General features: G+C 43.4%; 2 protein-coding genes across 2 annotated transcripts; both read left to right on the top strand.

Moving 5' to 3' along the window:
• The first annotated feature begins 8,366 nt into the window (after positions 1 to 8,366).
• On the top strand, positions 8,367 to 9,302 carry LOC101554649 (olfactory receptor 10G6). Its single transcript, XM_012931865.2, has one exon. It carries the CDS (start codon positions 8,367 to 8,369, stop codon positions 9,300 to 9,302), a length of 936 nt encoding a protein of 311 aa, XP_012787319.1.
• Positions 9,303 to 17,821: 8,519 nt separating this feature from the next.
• On the top strand, positions 17,822 to 18,790 carry LOC101554381 (olfactory receptor 10S1-like). Its single transcript, XM_004605104.2, has one exon. It carries the CDS (start codon positions 17,822 to 17,824, stop codon positions 18,788 to 18,790), a length of 969 nt encoding a protein of 322 aa, XP_004605161.2.
• Positions 18,791 to 21,064: the final 2,274 nt, after the last annotated feature.

The raw sequence follows: 21,064 nt of genomic DNA, 5'->3' as shown, positions 1-21,064 counted from the left end.
CAATGGTCCAGAGATACTCACATCTGTTTTCTCTCAACTCGTTTCCCATAATTCAGTGCGATTCCTGTTCCTAGTCCACATGAAGAAGTCAACTAAGATCCATGCGTCCTCCACACAGTGTTTAGATATGTGCAACAATGTCAGTACTTCTTATAACACAATGAATCTTTATTCCTGAAGTCCGTTCCCTCTCCAGAAGAGCCATTCCTGTGTTCATTGTGGCCCTATTCATAATAGTCAAAGTCTGGAAACAATCTAAGTGCCCAAGAACAGATGAGTGGATAAAATAGTTATACTACGTCTACACGGTGGAATACTACACAGCCATTAGGAAAAAGATGAAGTCATGAACTTTACTAATACATGGATGGACATGGATAATATGCTGAGTGAAATAGGTCAGAAGGAGAGAGACAGGCATAGAATTATTGCACACATTTGATATATATATAGAAATACATAGTATGAGCATCATACCAAAGATAAATAATACCAAATAATATCTACCAAGCAATATCCAAAGAAAAAAAAGGCCAGGAGGGCAGATCCATCATAGGAAGCTTGCCACAGTAGAGAAGGGACCACTATGACAATGATAGTGGGAAGTGATCACCTTGACAAGAACTGTGTGATAAAAGAAGGTGAAGGATATCCTTTCAATAACAGTATTACAAACCACAGTGCCTAATGGAAAAATCTAAAAGTGTCTGCCAAGGAAAAGGCTGGGGGTTGAGAGGGAAAGTGGGGACACTGGTGGAGGGAAGTGAAGGGGTGGGTGCTGGAACAATGTATGTCTAAACCTACATCATGAACAAGTTAGTAGCTTTGTATCTCACAGAGATTTCATTTTTAAAATAGAATTTTTAAGGCCATTCCAATATAATGCCATTTGGAGCATCTAAATCCAAGTCTGGAATCTCTTGAGTGCTGGCAATACCATCTGTTTTTGAGGTATTCTACCTTAACATCTTAGAATCTAAGGACAACGTGGAAAATCATCATGAGCACATGCCTTAGAGAAAATGAGTACAAGAAAATAAACACATGCCAAAACAATGCAGGAAAAGTGCCCAAAACAATCCAGTACTCTCTGCAAGAGGCCGTAAGTCAAAGCTGATGTTAATGAGCCTTGGATGCATTCTCTGCTGCCTGCTTTGAAAACTGTTGTGTGTGTTAGGATATTTTTCCCTCCACTCCTCCCCTCTTCTCTCCTCCCTTCCCTTCTCTCACCACTTTCTTTTTCTTCTCCCCTACAACATATACCCCTGGGCAAGTTAGGGTGGGTGGTGGGTGGGGGATATAAAATTTGAACATCCTGAGAAAAAAGAGTTCTGGCGCAAGTTCCCTGTGCATGAATATTGGCAGAAACAACAACTATCTCTTCAGTACAATTAGAGCCATAGGATAGCGAGGAAGGCACTTACCTTGCACCTGGCCTACCGGGGTTTGATCTTGGCATCCCATATGGTCCCCAAATTTGCCAGGAGTGACTCCTGAGTGCCAAGCCAGGTATAAGCTCTGAGCATCTCTAGGTGTAACTCCAAAATAAACAAAACAAAACAGCCACCAATACAATTAGGGATGCAGACCCTTCTCCTATGACCTTACAGTTTTTCTCCAAGGAGCCCACCTACAGTGTTCTTCATTTGAATCATCATGATTTGAGTCTCACACTCTCCCTTCCAGTTGCTACTGATCTTCCAGAGCTTAACAGAGCATTCAATGGGGGCTGAACACATGCTTTACAGGTGGTGGGGGGCAGATTTGATTCCTCGCACTGAATATGGTCCCCTGAGTGTAAAAAACTAAAGCTCGCCGAGGGGCGAGTGCACTTGCGGGCTCTCCAGGCGGCTCTGTCTCACCGCCCGCGTCCAGTGCCCCAGAACCGCTGTGTGTGCTGTCAGTCGAGGGCAGGCGATGGAAGGAAGAAGGAAGAAGGCCAAACTGGTTGCTCCATCCGTTTATTTCATTCTCTCCCTCCGCTTCTCTCCCGCTCTCCTGGATTTCTCCCCGTGGATCTGCCCCCGTGGATCTGGCCCCCCAACCCACTCTTACAGCCTAGTTAAATCTCCACAGCATGGGGGGGTTGGGGCGTACACATAGGTGTGGTCACCATCAATAGGGTAAGGTCCTTTTCCCTTAGGGGATGCTTCTCCTAGGACTTAATTCTCTTTCAGCAGGAGGATCCACCCAAGGGTGGAGTCCCATGAGTGTGTTTCTCTTCTCCTCAGCCAGCAAACATACAAGAATTCATAATATTATTTTGTATGGACACAAAAAGAGATGCATTAAAGCTTATAGAATTGCTCCCCTGGGGCCATCTCAATCTCAGACTACAGTGCTCAGGCCAGATCAGTCTTTCCTATCCCTGGCAGGGTCCCAATCTCATAATTACTATTGGATCATGACAGCATTTGTCTATGATCAAGCTCTTAACTTATAGTTAAGAATTAGGCACTTTGGCCAGGCCCATCTCGATGCCAGGGTAGCACATAACTCACCGCTTGCCCTGGATCCTTCCCGTCCCACGTCGGGGACCCTACTTTGGGGTGCTAGGAACTGAGGGCAACTGAGGCTTAAGTGGAGAAAGCAGAGGCCCGGGAGGGAATAATATTCGAGGCCAATTAATTCCCAAGTTATAAAAACATAATATTGTCTTCTTGTGTCTATACAAAACATAGCTTTAAAGTAAATTATTCAAAAGGCACAAGAAGAGGAGAAAGGCAATATTAACTTATATAATATAAATTCAGTATCCTAGGAAGGTCTGACCTTGCAAATTAGCAGTCAGATTAAGGGAAAGCCGCGGATTAACTGTTTTGGGTAAGAGAACATGGAGAAGTGATTATAGCTAAACAAAGGGATGGGAGAGATTTGGGAACACCTTGATGGGTGAGACTGGGGTAAGCCTAAACTCTGGGTAAAACCGGGACAAGCTACTTGTGGCAAGGAGGGAAAGGGCAAAGTAATGTCATCCTACACCTGAGCACCCATGAGGAGCAACTTGCAGGCACAGTGCTGGCAGTTGTCCAAGAGCCCGGGGAGCCCCAGAGCACTGGCAGGTGTGGCCCAAAATCCAAAGAGTTGGGGGAAGGAAGTAAAAGAAATCTTTATCCCAGAAAATGTTTCAAACTATGCTCACATTAAAAAAAAAACAAATGAAAAGCAAAGACAGATCTACAGTATAAAACAAAACAACCTGGGGCCAGAATGCTATTACAGAGGGTAGGGCGATTGCCTTACATGCTGCTGACCTGGGTTCAATCCCTGGCATCCCATATGGTCCCCCAAGCACCACCAGGAGTGATTCCTGAGTGCTGAGCTAGGAGTAACTGCTGAGCATCTCTGGGCATGACCCAAAAATCAAAATGTAAATAAATAAAAAATAAAATAAAACAAAATAACCAACCAGTCTCACTAATATTGAAGTAAGATCTTTGCTATTTCACAAGATGAAGGACTCCTACTAGAACTTCCAAGTTTCATTTCCTATGGGATTTCACATTCCCAGAGTGGAACTGAGTATGCCTTGGCATTGTGTGACTGTAGAAAATCTTACTCCCCATCAGGGATGTCACAGTCAGGGAAACTTTCTGGGGGGAATCAGGCATCAGGGGTCTGAACTTCCTTCTGGCTTCCTTTTCCAGAAGCCCCTAAGTCTGACAGAAACCCAGTCCCATGAGTACTGGGAATCTATGTCCTTGAGGCAGGGAATGCTCTTAGACACAGACACTGAAGTGCTGGAGCCAACCTTTCTGCTTCCTTCAGTCCATATGGCGATGCAGGATCACACACTACACAGGCCACCAGCAATCCTGCAAAGGGAATCAGGACACTTTCAAACGGCAAATATTTTAATGAACATTTGCCGATCCGTACTTTCTGAACTTCCTCTGTTCTCAGAGCTCTGAGTGTCCATGTCATTTTCTGCATAGACCACGTGAGACAGGGTCCTCCAACAAAAGCAGGGGAGAGTTCACCTTTGGGAAAGTCCTTTTCCTCTCCAGAACTCAAATTTCACCAAAGGTCAAGTGAGGGCACGCTCAAGATCATTCCTGACGAGCCTCCCTACCTCCTCTGCCTGCTTAGCCTTCTCGACATGCCCATTGGACAGCCCTGCCCGGTGGGGCTTTGTCCCTTGTGAGTTCTAAAGACCATCCCAGAAATTTCCTCCTTCAATCTGTGCTCAATGCAAAAGACAGTTAAAATAGTTAATACTTCATAGTCCACCTTTAGCATTATCATTATTTCCAGTTCTATCCCAGTACCTTCATGGGGTGAGTAAATAAAGAGCCATTATCTTTTACATGTTAGTGAGGAATGGAAGGAGTGAGCCTTCCAATCCCCCATCAAGGGTAAACTCTCTATAGTTCCTGGTGCTGTGGGGCCAAAGAGCAGTGATGTCACCTTCCTGCAGTAGCTCCAAAGCCCACTTCAACTTATTTCCGAGTGAGCTAATTGCCCCCAGTGGGAGGCAGAAGTGACTGATGTCAGCCCCCATCTCCACCCTAGGGAAGCTCTCAGGAGGATCTGCCGATTGCCAGGAAACAATGCTCCAGAGGTCCCAGTCTAGGGACAGCCCCACCGACAGTTTCCTAAGGCCTAAATAGCAGAGGGATACGCCCAGGGATGTGTACAGAGAAAGCACAGCCACCAAGCCAGCAGGGCATGTCACTGAGCCTTCATAGAGGGACCTCCACGAGAAACTTGAGCAACTGAGAAACAAGCAGAAGTCAGCTCAGCAGATTCCTCTCCAGGTAATGGCCACCAGCAGAGAAGATTCCAGAAGGGAGGTGCAGAGAGTAGCCACAGGGAGTCTCCTGAATGTTAGAGTCCCAGGAACAGAGGAAACAGCTGAGTCCTCTCAATGGCATGACACTTGACAAATCAGAAGTAGGGAAGGGAAGACAGGCCACATGGCCACCCCATTTCCTGACCTTCATGGGGCTCAGCGTTGGCCTTCAGGCAAGTTCATCTAGTCAGAGTTTGAAATGGCCACTAAAGCTGGCCCAGGGCTATTGATGTCCTTCGCCCCACGACTACTGGTAAAAACTGCTTCTTCCCTTGATCTCAGTGAATCTGACCTGTGTGGTATTAATGAAAGCATGTACATTAAATAACTGAAGCAGTTACTTTTTTTACTGTTTTTTTATTTTATTTTTTATTGAATCACTGAGATACAGTTACAAAGTTTTCATATTTGATCCACCACCAAACCCCCACACACCCCCCTCCCATTTCCCCTCTGCCTGTGTGGCAGACATTTTTCACTTTACTCTTTCCTTCTTTGATCACAATCAATTTTCAACAGGGATCTCACTACCATTATTTGGAGGTTTTCTTCCAACAGGCAGACATGTTGGATGGCATCAAAAGATTGTATGTTTTCATTTTTCAGAAAAGGTCGTGCGGTCACTATCGCGGCCACGCGGTTCGGAGCTGTCCCAGTCCTGCATCCCGGAGCCGTGTTAGTTGCTGCTCAGTGTCGCCGGGGCTCCGTCTGGAGAAGGTGTACCGGCTGTACCTCCTCCATCTGGATCCCCGGTGTCGCTGGCCCGGGCTCAGGTCCGGAGCATTCTCTGGCCGCGTGGCTTACCGGAACGCCCAGCTTCTTCTCTCGCAGTTACATTTTTTAATTATTATTGAAGCCCATGAGATACACAGTTACAAAGTTGTTCATGATCATGTTTCAGTCACACAGTGTTCCATCACCCATCCCTTTGCCATGCACATTTCCCACCACCAATGTCCCCAGCTTCCCTCTGGCTTCCCTCCACCCATTCTGCCTCTGACAAACACTTCCCTTGCCCACCCCCATCTCACTCATTGAAGTAGTTCTTAATGGGAAAACTTGCAATGTTATACCTTTCTAAGGGAAGACAAATTTTATTATGGGCAGAGAGATTAAGAAAAATGAATGAAATTTGATAGAATAAATATATATATATACATTATATGTGTATATATGATATTATATAGTTCAGAAGAGAATGAGAAAAAAGAAAATTTGATTATCTGGGACATACAAAATTAAAATATGAGACTGGTATCAATGCAGAAGTAACATAGTTTTGGTGGTAGTGGGCATCTTTACCAACTCTTCCTTCACCCTCTTATTTTTATTTCTACAAATGAAAAAACTGAGATTAGAGAGAGCAGTGCAGGATGCTGCAGCTGGTAATGAGAGTCTTGGTCTCACATTAGGTCACGGGTGTTCCCAAAGGTTATGCCAGTAAGTTCAGCATTTTCTTTAGGCAATGATGCACAACAAAGGTCAGTAACCAAGGAAGTACCAAGGGCACTACTATACCACAGTGCCTAAAATAAAATTGAAAAAATAATAAAACTCAGGCGGGGCAGGGGGAAAGAATATCCTCTGAAACTCTCTCGGTATAATCTATAACTACAGAGACTAGTTTTCATTGTTTTGTTTTGTTTTTTAATTTCTGGATCTCACTTGGCAGTGCTCAGAGGTCCCTCTTATTAGCACTCCGTAGACCAAATGGGATGGCAGAGATTGAACCCAGGCAAGGGCCTTGCCCCGCTGTACTATCATCTCTCCAGCCCCCAGACTACTTAGTTTCTATCTGGCCTGCACTGTGACTTGGGGGTTCAGAACTCAGGAAATTGCTATGTCCATAGAAAACCTATTTCCATGGTAACAGAGAGGAAGTGGAGAGGGGAAAGGTCCTGGCCATGTGATGTGCGGAGTGGAAGGAGCAGATGACACAGGTGGCTCTCAGAGCCTCGGGCCGCCTAAAGCCTGGCTGCAGTTCCATTCCATCCTCACCCCCTGCCTTCTGAGTGGTTCCAAGTGGTCCCGAGTCCTTGAGAAAGTGACTCACCATTTGGAACGTCTGATGCCACTTCATCCTTCAGGCTGTTCATGAAACATGGCTGGGGGAGGGGGGTGATGCCTGGGTGGGCTTCACCATGCCAGCCCCTGAGAGGTCTGGAAGAGCTTTGACACTCCCCTAGTCTAATCCAGATCTTCTCTTTTCTCTGTGGCCGACACTGGTCACTGACAGTGCTGCGAGGACTCTCTGTGACACCGTGTCAGATGGAAAGGCTTCACTAACAGATCAGAAGCACAACCAAGGTGCAGAAACAGTGATTCAGTCTAGTAACAGCCGCACATACAGTGGATGGGAAACAATAGCTAACATTGCCATGTGTTACTGTGACCCGTCTGAATTTATTTCATCCTTACAACAATCTCATTAAGTAGGGATGAATGATGCATGTCCCTACTTAGAGAAAAAGACAGAGAAAAGCGGTTTTTCCAAGGTGGCACATGAGTATACTGGTAGGGTTTTAGCATCCGGTCTGAGGCAGAGTTCATACTCTTCAGACACAAAATATCTAGATGGAGGATGGGCGTTGAACAGGTGGGTGGGAGGGTAGGTATACGGGTGGGGAGATGGATGGAGAAGCAGACGAATGCACTTAACCCAAAGCAGAGAAAAGGACTTTCTCTGGGGCTGATATTTTGACTTGCTAAAGGATTTTACATGCCATGGACATTTTTAATTAGAATTAATTTTTAATAGATATTTCAAGTTATTTAACATATTTAAAGATGTTTGAAAATTCTGAATATTTCATATTCATTGTAGAGCCCAGGTAGTACTGTCGCACTGTAGCACTGTCGTCTCATTGTTCATCAATTTACTTGAGTGGGGACCAGTAAATCTCTCTCCATTGTGAGACTTGTTGTTTCTGTTTTTGGCATATCAAATATGCCACGGGTAGCTTGCCAGGCTCTGCCGTGTGGCGGGACACTCTCGGTAGCTTCCCGCCTCTCTGAGAGGGACGAAGGAATCGAACTTGGGTCAGCCAGGTAGTACTAGCTTTTAAAAACCCAGCTAAATAATTATGGAGCACACTTATATTAGGAACTATAACTTGATCTCTGGTCTTCTTTTAGGAAGATAATCTGTAACCTACCTCTCTGTAAAACGGTCAGAGATCAAAGTGAAGGGAAACTAGAGTTCGTGTGTCTACAGATTCATCAGGCCTGAAGGAAATGAATCTCTTTTTCCTGACATAGAAAGCTCTCTGTGCCATTCTTCCTCCCTGCTCCTGAAATGTCCACATATAACTTGCTACATAAATCTCAGCCTGAACAGAACAATTGCTCCCTGGAGCCAAGCAGAATCTCAAAATCAGAACATAAGGAGGAGTGAGGGAGAAAGAAGGGCTGGACGGAAGCAAAATCTCTGATCTCTCCTCTCTCTTTCTGAGATCTCCTTCTGGGACCCTTTCCCATCTGTACTTGGGAATCACACAGAACCTACTAACGATGTCTGGAGACCCCGAGGAGCACTGAGTATCCCCTTCCTCTTGGCAGATGTGAACAGCGGGAAATGCAAAGTGGAAACCTAACCTCGGTGTCTTACTTCTACCTGGTGGGCCTGCACCACCCACCGGAGCTGGGCGTGCCACTCTTCCTCATCTTCCTTGTCATCTTCCTCCTCACCGTCTCCGGCAATGGCATCATCATCCTCACTGTCCTGGTGGACGTCCGACTCCATCGTCCCATGTATTGGTTCCTCTGTCACCTCTCCTTTCTGGACATGACCATTTCCTGTGCAATTGTCCCCAAGATGCTGGCTGGGTTTCTCCTGGACAGCAGGGTCATCTCCTTTGGGGGCTGTGTGATCCAACTTTTCTCCTTTCACTTCCTGGGCTGCACGGAGTGTTTCCTATACACGCTCATGGCTTATGACCGTTTCCTGGCCATTTGTAAGCCTCTGCACTATGCCACCATTATGACGCGGAGCGTCTGTAACTACCTGGCCTTTGGCACCTGGATGGGAGGCACCATCCATTCGCTTTTCCAAACGAGCTTCATATTCCGACTGCCTTTTTGTGGGCCCAATCGGGTCGACTATTTCTTCTGTGATATTCCGGCCATGCTGCGGCTGGTCTGCGCTGACACCAGCATCAATGAGCTGGTCACCTTTGTGGACATCGGCTTCCTAGCGCTCACCTGCTTCGGGCTAATTCTCACTTCCTACGGCTACATCGTGGCCGCCATCCTGCGCATCCGTTCTGCCGATGGGCGCCGCAACGCCTTCTCCACCTGTGCGGCCCATCTAACTGTCGTCATTGTTTACTATGTGCCCTGCACCTTCATCTACCTGCGCCCGGGGTCCCAGGAACCCCTGGATGGGGTGGTGGCTGTCTTCTACACTGTCATCACTCCCTTGCTCAACCCCATCATCTACACGCTCCGGAATAAAGAAATGAAGGCAGCACTATTGAGACTGGGTGGGCGCAGGGACACACAATCTCAGTGACTCCCCCAAGTGGCAGATGTGAATCACACATGGGATTTAGGGGCCCGAGAAGGATATCAGATGACTGGGGAGGTCAAAAACCAAAAAAGGGAAAGGATTCATCCAGAAAGAAGATGACTCCTAGGTCCAGAGAGGGCAAAGCATGAAAGTTCCACTTTGCACCTGGCTTTTGCTCATGATTTTGTCTATTTCTCCCCAGATGCCATAGGAAAACCAAACAAAGTAAATCAGCAAGGGGAATATCCAAAAAAAAGAGCCAAGCAAAAATATCCAACATGGCGCCGGAATGAGAGTAAAGCATTTTGCCTTGCACATGATTGACCCTGATTCGATCCCCAGATGGTCCCCTCTGCACAGCCAGGAGTGATTCTGAGTGTAGACCCAGGAATAACCCTTGGGCATCACCAGGTGTGGCCCAAAAAACAAACAACAGACACACACACACACACACACACACATATCCAACATGAATATTGTTGCTTCTAATCCCAGAGTTGATGCAGTATCTTTTCTGACAGATTACAAATTACCTTCAAGTGAATCATGATTTACCCCTCACCATTAATCAGGTGAGAGAAATAATATTATTCCTGTGAGGCCAAGGGATTCAGAAGTTTATTCATACTCCCCTTGTTCATACTGCCTTTTATTCTGACAAAAAAAATGTCAGTAGAACTTGAAGGGGAGAGGGCCGATACAATATGGTACTCACATTGTACCACAATGTGAGACTTGAGTACCTCCAATCTCCTGAGCTTACCTAGGACCTGCTTTACTAATTCTGAGGGAGGTATGCCAAGGAGAAGCTACCTGGAACTAAGAGGAGACTTGCTTGATACTTCCATGGGCGAGGTGGAACAGATCCCAGAGATGACATGAGAACACGTGCCAGCACACTCACATGTGCCCATGACTGTTGGTATGAACATGGAGCAGCGGCATGGGCACGACGACCCAACACCCCTTTCAGTCTATTTGTGGGAGTGTTGTCAGACCTAAGCAGGGGCCTTCACTCCTGGGTGATGGTCCTTAGGACAGTGTGGCTTCTGCTGATGTTTCAAATGAACGTGGACTTCCTGGAAGTAAAGAGCCCATGAAGGGCCTGTACACTCTGCAAATATGATTTCACTTGCTCAAGACACTGGGATAATGAAACATGACTAATTTCTACAGATCAAAAACTTCCTAAGATAAAATATGAGTGGTCATTGAATTCTACAGCTGTCTGCTCTCACAGCAAAGACACAAGGCTAAACATCAAAATATGCATAAATAAACCAACCGACTAAAAATATATTCATCATAACTCCAAAACTACAATATTGTAGTCTACTTAAAATGAATTTACAAAATTATGAATGAGTATATTTACCACAGGAGGTAGAAAGATAAAAAGTATCTGACATAAAAGTGATTGGGGGCCAGAGAGACAGCAGAGTGGGTGGGGTGATTGTCTGTCATGCAGCCTTCAAGTGTTCCATCCCGGTCATCTCACATGGTACCCGGAAGAAAGCACCACCAGGAGAAAGTGCAGAGCCAGGAATAAACCCTGAGCTTCATGGGTGGGTGGGGTAAAAAAACAAACAAAAAAAATGACTGAGATATTTAATATACAAATATTGTTGTAGTACACAGAATGGAGAAAAGGATTATGAGACCTAAGATTTGGAAATCTAACTCCCGGCAATTATAAAATAATCTATAGCTTGATGTTCCCGCAAAATCTAGTGAGAGGGAAGAAATAAACAGAATTTTGCTTGTGACATAAACTATGTAAATACCTAGGTATAAACCTGAGAAAATGCTCCAGAGAGGTCTAATTAACTATCTCTTTTTCAATATTAAGTATCCCTCAGAGATCGAACTTATAAGAAAACAAAGTTCAGTGTATAAGAACTAAAAGAATTTTTCCTACATCTGTCCTCAGTTTGACTAAAAAAAAATCTAGAAATGGACACACCAGCCAATGATGAGTACCACAATAAGCTAAAGGCAAATGCTAATTTTTAAATTACATAATGTACACATAAAATTGACAATGTGTAATGAAGGGTAAGGTATGTATGTAACAAATATGTATCACGATAAAGTGAATATAAGACAAGGTTTTTGAAAAGCAGGAAAAATTTTTGAATCTCTTAATGTTATTTATGAACAGTAAATAACCATTACAATATACTGAAAAATACCTGATACATCTGTCACTGTCACTGTCATCCCATTGCTCATCGATTTGTTCGAGCGGGTACCAGTAACGTCTCTCATTGTGAGACTTGTTACTGTTTTTGGCATATCCAATGCACCATGTGTAGCTTGCCAGGCTCTGCCGTGTGGGCGCAATATTCTCGGTAGCTTGCCAGGCTCTCCGAGAGGGGCAGAGGAATCGAACATGAGTCGGCCACATGAAAGGCAAATGCCTTACCGCTGTGCTATCGCTCCAGCCCACCTGAAACATCTAACAGTAAAAAATAAAACAGTCATAGTTAAAGCAGATAAAGACAGAACAAATAAAAATATTATGGACAAATAGAACTTATAACTGAAATTTAAAACACAAAGTATTTTCTTTTTTTGTTTTTAATTTTTTATTAATGAATCACCATGGGGGGTACAGATACAGGTTTACATATTCTCATGCTTGTGTTCCAGTCATATACAGCTTGAGTATCTATCCCTCCACCAGTACCCATTCTCCACTGTTGACACCATCATCCCTCCCACCCCCTCCCACCCCATTCCCTTCCCCACCTTGCTTATTGGCAGAGCATTCCCCTCTGTTCCCTCTCTCCCTTTGGGCATTGTGGTTAGTAATGGAGGTCTTGGGTGGCCAATGTGTTAGGTCTATGGTCTGCTCCGTGCATGCCTCTCCCATCCCGAACGGGTCCTCCCACCACATTTTTGCTTGGTATTCCCTTCTCTGTCTGAGCTGCCCTTTCCCCCAGCATGTGAGGCTGGTCTCCAAGCCATGGAGCAAATCTGGTACTTATTTCTGTTATTCTTGGGTGTTAGGCCTCCATTCTGTTGTTTTATATTCCGCAGGTGAGTGCAATTCTTCTATGTCTGTCTCTCTCTTTATGACTCATTTCACTTAGCATGACACTTTCCATGTTGATCCACTTATATGCAAAGTTCATGACTTCATCTTTTCTGACAGCTGCATAGTATTCTATTGTGTAGATGTACCAAAGTTTCTTTAGCCAGTCATCTGTTCTTGGGCATTCGGTTTTTTTCCAGATTTTGGCTATCATAAATAGTGCTGCGATGAACATACATGTGCAGATGTCATTTTGGCTATATCTTTTTGCCTCTCTGGAGTATATTTCCAGAAGTTGTATTGCTGGGTCAAATGGGAGCTCGATTTCTAATTTTTTGAGGAGCGACCATATTGTTTTCCAGAAGGGTTAAGCCAGTCGGCATTCCCACCAGCAGTGTAGGAGGGTCCCTTTCTCCCCACATCCTCTCCAACAGAGGTTGTTTTTGTTCTTTTGGATGAAAACACAAAGTATTTTCAAACAGTATCTGTGATCATAAATTAATGTGTTGTAACCAAATGAAATGTATTGCAGAACTTGGATATTTATCTCTGAATGACACATGCCATAGTAATAAATGCAAAATAAGTAAAACCAGAAATATTTCCAGATACAATAAAAGTCTGTTTACATCAAAATTCAAAATGAGGTGGGGAAAATATAAGAAACTCCAGGAACACCTTTTTGTGTTAGAAAATAAGAAAATGTGTGAAAAAGCTGGAGCATCTCAGTGAGGTCCAAGGACAAGCTGAAGGTGCTCCAAGAGGTCAAAGCTCGTACAATCTGAGCAACAAAACAATTATAACTTGTAAAATAAAATATACATCCATGAAGACCTACTAATAACCAGAGAAAAAAGTTTTCCTTACAGAGAATTTCAATTAATAACATAAAGGATTGAGGGAATTAAAAAAAAAAACACCTTCAGGTACACAAAAAAGTAATAAAGCTTGAAGTAAAAACACCCAATTTATTCTAAAAGATGATGAACGTGGGACCAGAGAGATCATATGGTGGACAGGGTGCTTGCCTTGCACATGGCCAAACCGGATTCACTCCCCTACACCCCAGATGGTCCCCCAAGTCCCAACAGCAGTGAGCCCTGAGTATTTCCATTGTATAAACTATCTTCAATACAGTCAGGAGCAAGCCCTGAGCATTGCTGGTGTGCCCCAAAGCCAAAAGAAAAATAAATAATAGAAATAAAATCATGATAAATGTGTGAGATACATAATAATGCATTTCTCAAAGCATCTTTCCCAAAGGCACTGGTCATAACTAATAACAGGGCACCCTGATATCAAACCTACCCTCTAATAATGGCAGAAAAGGAAACTACATCACTTCCGGGGATGTCCTGCCTAAGCAATCTTCTCAGGAGAAAGCATCAGATCTGCACTGAAAGATGTTCTGAAAACAAAGGGGTAGAACTCACCAAAATAATCAAGGTCAGGGACTCAAGGAAAGAATGAGGGTCACAGCTTTGAGATGATGGTGGTCCTGTGTTGGATTCTGAAATAGGAAGTGGAGATTGGGGGAGACTGGTGACATTTCCATCTGGTCTCTAACTGGGCTGACATTCAAGTTCTATGGCTGAAGTCCTGATTTCAATAATGGCACCATGCCTAATGTTAGCATTAAGGGAATGCACACATGCACACGTGTGCACACACACATACATATATATACACATATATAACATATATACATATAATACAATGTATATGCAGTCTCTGCTCTTTTAAATGTTTCTATTTAAAGTTCATCATTCCAAGATCCTAAAAGCTTTTAAAAATATAAGGTCTCTGAAACCATGAAGTCATTGAACAAGCAATATTTTTACATTTTTTAAATCATGCTTTGCATTACTACATTTCCTTTAAAATCTCTTACAGTTTATTAGAGTATGCACTGCAAACCATAAAATCTGCCTGCTCCTGTAAACAAGAACGATCACTAGTACATTTCCAAAAATTGAGTGACTGTCATCACGTTCTAATTTTAAGATGGCCCGGAACCACTTAGAGTCATTCCCTACTCTCATTGCACACCCAGGGACCCATTTCTCCACATTCTCCTTCATAGATTTGTCTTTACAGGAAATTTTATCAAAAGTGAAAGCAATATTATGTGACTTTTACTTCTGACTCATTAGAGTCATATAATTTGGTGGATCTACTTTATATTCTTATTAATTTTTTATTACAATAGTACAATGCTATCGTTTGATACATACAGTGTTTCTATGCCATGCCCACCAGCATTGCCAGATCCCTCCACTTCTATCCCAAAGTCCCCTCCCCTCACCCCAGCACCCTCAGATCACAGTTCTGTTGAGTTAGCCTACTGCTTTTCAGGTCCATCCATTGTATAAACCATCTTCACAACAGAATGCCACAGCATTTATGGATCTACTTGCTCACTGGTCACAGAACAGAGAGTATGAATGTTCAACAGATTTGGCTATTATGAATAATTATGCAATAAACATTTATGACTATATGAACATAGGTTTTCATTTCTATATTCTAGAATTTTAGAGAACATTAGATCACAAGGTAAATTCCTATTTATTTTTCTGAGAAACTGACAAAGTATTTCCCAAAGTGTGCTTAACCATAAGATTCCATCTTAGAAACGTTTCAAATTTTTCAACATGCAATAATGCTAATGTTTTAATTTAAAAAATCATATCTGGCTGGGTGATGTGTCTCAGTGACAGAGTGCATGTGTGAAGAAATCATATCCGTCTTACAGAGTGTAAAGAAGCAAACCTCAACCTGATTAGTAGGAATACTGCAATACATCTACACAATCAATGCAAGGGGTACTATATTGTACTGATGAACTAAACATTAGAATGGATATTTTTGCAAAATAGGGATTGCACCATCATTATATTTGTTCAAGATGAATTTTTACCAGAAACATCACAAGATTTATTGTACAGTTGAAAAAGCTATAGAATATAAACAAACTTTGGCTAATCTTTCCATAGCTGAATCATCCCAGGAAAGCAGGGGCTCTGGTCTGATATCTCTGGAGCCTTCTCAGGGTGAGAGCAATGAGTTCCCGCCCTGTCAATGTCCCCCACACCCAACATGCTCCAGCATATAAGTGGCCCAGCTTCACACGTCAACAACAAATCTTGAAGAGGCATTGATAAAATGCTGATTTGTCCCAGTTCCAGAGGTTCTGGATTTTATGGCCACATATATGGCCACGTGATACCTCCTAACTTCACAGCTCTGACAGCCCAGTAGGAGCACAGCAAACTAGCTGGGAAAGTTGCACAGAAGCCCACCAAGCTCAATGAGCACAATCAATAACACAGAAGACTCAACTAGCACCAAACAGCTTAGCAAATCCTCCATTATTTTAGTAACATATTTGTGAGACATATGTTGTAACAAGCAATAAAAATAGATGATTTTGTGCCTGCTAAGGGAGCAGGCTTGGCAGGGGTGGGAAATTGGGGGCAATGGTAGGAAAAGGACACACTAATGGTGGGGTTGGTGTTGGAACACTAAATATCTAAGACATGTATACTATTAACAATTGTGTAAAACATGGTGTTTAAATAAAGTTTCAAACATTAAAATGAAAGAAATTAAAGATTATCAGCTATGTGCTCTAGTCTACCTTAAGCAAAACAATAGCTACCACAAGTGATAAATTCTCATTTTAAATTCAATGAATGGAAAAAAGAAAAATTAGCAACTGATTCCTGTCTTATGGTCATAAGCGGCTGACTAGGTATTTGAACTAATTTATAGGAAAACAAATAAACTTGGACCTGTGCTATTTCTATTTTATCACCAAAATGTTTATAGGAACTAGAGAACTCATGAGAGATCTTTACTGAGTTCTTCTCAGGGAGATAAGACATAAATGTGTAGGGCATTAAGGCAGCACATGTCAATTATTTGGGACAAATTTCTATTTAAAATGCCACAGCTTTGGAAATGAATCAGTGTAAGACAAATAATTTCTAGAGAGCACGTAGCACTGTAGCACTGTCGTCTCATTGTTCATCGATTTGCTCAAGCGAGCACCAGTAACATCTCCATTGTGAGACTTGTTGTTACTGTTTTTGGCATAACAAATATGCCATGGATAGCTTGCCAGACTCTGTCATATGGACAGGATACTCTCGGTAGCTTGCCGGCTCTCCGAGAAGGACGGAGGAATCGAACCCGGGTCAGCCACATGTAAAGCAAACAACGTACCTGCTGTGCTATTGCTCCAGCCCTAGAAAGCATGTAGAGGAAATAATGTTTAAATTTAATCATAGAAAGCAGAAGAAGTGTATAGGGGGAATTCGTTTCATGGTCAAAACAGGATGCTATGATGGGTTCAAAGAAAGCAGTAAACTGATGAAAAGAAGTTGCAAAGAGCTTCCTGGGTGAAAGGAATTTCTCTGGGGACTGACTGTAACAGTGATGGAAAATGGTTTACAGTGAATCTGCATATTTGATGTAGATATACTCTCTGCCTCAACAATGAGAATAGTAGAGAGGAGAAATTAAATTCATGTATAGATTCAGTAAGACTTACAAAAAAGCTTCTAGCATCATTTGCCACAGGCCAGGAGTTCTCGGACATAGACTACCAATGTGAAAATATAGATTTAGCTTATACAGAGTCAAGAAAAGATTATATCCATGGAAAGTGAAAAGCAAAGAGGCAGCAGAAGTTACACAACACACACACACAGCACACACATGAGAAAAAAAAATCTTTCACAAAAATCCATGATATCTAACAGGCTTCACAGGTAAAGGATTGCAGAGTCAAAATTAAAGCTTCCCTCAGGCCACCATGATAAAGGAGATAAAGGGCAGGCAACCATCTCCCAAAGGCATGAAACACAAGGCTTCACAGGAAGAGTAAGAAGTACTGAGCAATTTGTCTGGTAATTACACAATCAACCCCCAAGGACTTCAAGCACTGGAGGGTTGTCTGCTAGGAGGTGAAATTCTAAAGAACTCCCTGAAGGTGAAAAAGAAATGGGATGGCAGGTTCCTGGCTGATGTAACAGCTCAAAGCTCCAGACAAGGCTCCCCTTAAGGTAAGAGATAAATCCCATGTTACAGCAATAAAACCTGCCTGGCCCCATCTGCAGAATGGCACAGCAAAGAAAAGAGAAGTGTTGCAGCTGGGGAATTCATGCACAAAAACCTAGATATTCCAAGAGAGTAAGATTCATAATCCATACTCATCTTGCCATTACTTAGGCCTTGCATTCCTCCAACAAACCCGTCTGGTCCTTTCTGTGTCTCACAAAGATTTATAGATTCCAGACTGATAGGATCCATTTGAAGAAGCAGGAAGGAAAACTAGAATGGACCACACCAATACCTGGAACCTGTTTGTCTTTCTCCTACTTCTGGGACAAGATCAAAATGACGTGCTCCAATAGCTCAGGTTTACTAACTAGCGGTGTTGGTCTTGTGCAAAGGCACTAACTAGCCTCGGTGTGTGAGGATGGCCATAAAGACAGAGGATCCCAACCAGACGGTGGTGAGCTACTTCCTGCTGGAGAGTCTGATGTACACCTCAGAGCATCCTGGCCTCTTCTTCCTCCTCTTCCTCATCACCTACAGCATCACAGTGATTGGAAATCTCCTCATTCTCCTAACCGTAAGCTCTGACCCTCGCCTCTCCTCCCCCATGTACCACTTTCTGGGGCACCTCTCCTTCCTGGATGCATGCCTGTCCACAGTGACAGTGCCCAAGGTCATGGCGGGTCTCATCACTCCGGAGGAGATGGTCATCTCCTTCCATGGCTGTGCAGTCCAGCTTTACTGTTTCCACTTCCTGGCCAGCACCGAGTGCTTCCTGTACACAGTCATGGCCTATGACCGCTACCTGGCCATCTGCCAACCCCTGCATTATTCAGTGGCCATGAACAGGCGCATATGCACGGGGCTGGCAGGGGCCACTTGGGCCACTGGCGCCGTTCACTCTGCCATCCACACCTCCCTGACCTTCCGCCTGCCCTACTGTGGACCTCACCACATCGCCTACTTCTTCTGTGACATCCCTCCTGTGCTGCAGCTGGCCTGTGTAGACACCACCGTGAATGAGCTGGTGGTGCTGGCCAACATTGGTGTGGTAGGTACAGGCTGCCTGATCCTCATTATCACGTCCTACGTCTTCATCGTGGGGGCCGTGCTGAGAATCCGCACAGCAGAGGGTCGCCGGCGAGCCTTCTCCACCTGCTCCTCCCACCTCACCGTGGTGCTGCTCTACTACCTGCCACCCATCTGCATCTACCTGCAGCCTAGCACCAGTGGGCCGGGGGCCGGGGGCCCAGCCGTGTTTTACACAATCATCACACCCATGCTGAACCCTTTCATCTACACTCTGCGCAACAAGGAGGTCAAGCGGGCTCTGAGAAGACTCGTGTGTCGGGGCTCCCCGGGCTCCCCAGCACATAGCCCAGCCCCCTGATCATCTGGGGCAGCCTCTCCACTGTCTGTGGGAAAGCATCTGCCCCAGATCAAAACCACAGGGGAACTCTATCCCTTCAGTCGGGAGCAAATCCGTTTCACCCAATTTCAGCTCTGCCAGGGACGATTCCCTCTCCCTTTATCCAGTGACCTCCCTTGATGTCTTGGTCAACTCTTGTTCTATAAAATCTCAGGACTAGTAATGCGAGACAAAAGATCGATGGCTCAGAGGTATGTAAACTGCTCTTCATAGACTCTTTTATTTTAGTAACTTATTATTTTTACAAAATAACTTGCCTCACATATATAATAATGTTAACAGAAGACTGATAAAGAAATTGAGATACAGACTAAGAATGAAGTTGGCATATTTATCATCCAGCATAAGAGATAAAACTATAACTTTAGGAGGCTACAAAAAACAGACTAAAAGTTTCTCTCAAGAGGTCATTTGAAAAGTGTCATTATCCTTGTTTTGATTTTTTTTCACTTTTTGTGGCTATACCCACAAAGCTGTTTGTCCAAAAAGTTTGTAAAAATGTATGCAGCAAAATTGGAGCAACGGGATGACAGTGACAGTGACAGTGATTCAAAAACCATCTTTACTAGTCTTTGGTAGAAAAATGACAGGAAACATCTCAAAAGTTTACAATATTTCCTGTATTTCTAACTATGAGGTTTTTTAAAAATACTAATGCATATAGTCTGGGGTCATTGTGTTTTCATTTAAAAAAAGAAAAACTTCTGGGGTCTCCAGAGCTATACTGGACAATACTTGGGGTGCAGTACATGTGTTCAGATCAAACATAGGGTCTTATATATTCCAGGTATATGCTTCTCACCTTTAAGTATGCTTCAGATCCCAACAGCAAAAATATTAAACAGTAATAAAACCTAATTTATTATTTTTTTCTCTGTGGATTCTGATTTTTATCTTTTTTGTGGGTAGGGGGTGCTGGGAATTGGGACTGCACCCAGGAACACTCAGAAAATATTCCTAGCAGTGTTCTGTCAACTGTATGTAGCACCAGGAACTAAACCAGGGCCAGCTGTATAGAGCTGTCTTACCTCCTATTCTATCTCTCAGACCCCTGCTGAATGTGAAATATTTGCCTAAAATACTTTCTTTAGATAATATATTTCAGAGGCCAGCGCCATACTATACAGGTAGGAAACTTGCTCTTCATGCAGCCAACTGGGGCTCAGTCCCTGGTAGCCCATTTGGTCCCCCAAGCCCACCAAGACTGAGCCCCAAGGACAGAGCCAGGAGTAAACAAATATCTTGGCAGGTACACTTAGGGTCTGATACACAAACATTCAAAATATAAGAAAATCCAGCAACACCTTACATTAGAAAATAAGAAAATGTGGGAGAAAGCTGGAGCAACTCACTGACGACCTAGGAGAAGTTGAAGGTGCTCCAAGTGGTCAAAGCTAGCACTATCTGAGCAACAATACAATTCTATGATAACTTGCAGAATAAAATTTACATCCATGAGCAGCTAGTTATGTAAATAACTGAATATACAAATAAATGACAAAGAAACATAGTTATAAAGCATTTCAATTTGTAACATAAAGGATTGAGGGAAATACCTAAAAATCATCTTTAGAAATACAAAGTAAAAATGCTTGGAGATAAAACACCCAATATGTTCTAAAATCAAGATGAATGTGGGGTTGGAGAGACAGTATTGTGGACAGGGCGCTTCGCCTGCAGTGGTAGACTTGGATTCAATCCCCAGAACCCCAGAGGTACCCCAGGTCCCATCAGAGGTGATCGCTGAGTACAAAGCCAAGAACAAGCCCTGAATATTGCCAGGTACAGCCCCCCGCCCAAAAAAATAATGCAAATAAAAGAAATCTTAGAAAATTTAAGAGATACATAATAAGCATTTGACCAAGCATATCACCCAAAGGCATGAATCATAACCATAATAAGACTCCCTGACATCATACCTACCCTCTAATAACGGCCAGATAAGAAAACTACATCACTTCCAGGATGTCCTGCCTAAACAATCTTTTCAGGAGAAAGCATCAGATCCAAACTAAAAAATGTTTTGAAAACAAAGAGGTATCATTCACCAAAATAATTCGGACTTGAGGAAAGAATGAGGGTTACAGCTTTGAGATGATGGTGCTCCTGTGCTGGATCCTGAAATAGAAAATGGAAATTGGAGGAAACCGGTGACATTTCCATATGGCCTAGCTGGGCTGACATTCAAGTTCTATGGCTGAGGTCCTGCTTTCAATAATCTTACCATGCCTAATG

This window comes from Sorex araneus, chromosome 3, assembly GCF_027595985.1.
Source record: "Sorex araneus isolate mSorAra2 chromosome 3, mSorAra2.pri, whole genome shotgun sequence".
Lineage (NCBI taxonomy): Eukaryota > Metazoa > Chordata > Mammalia > Eulipotyphla > Soricidae > Sorex > Sorex araneus.
Note: the sequence above shows the minus strand (reverse complement) of the source record. Positions and strands in the feature narration are given on the sequence as shown.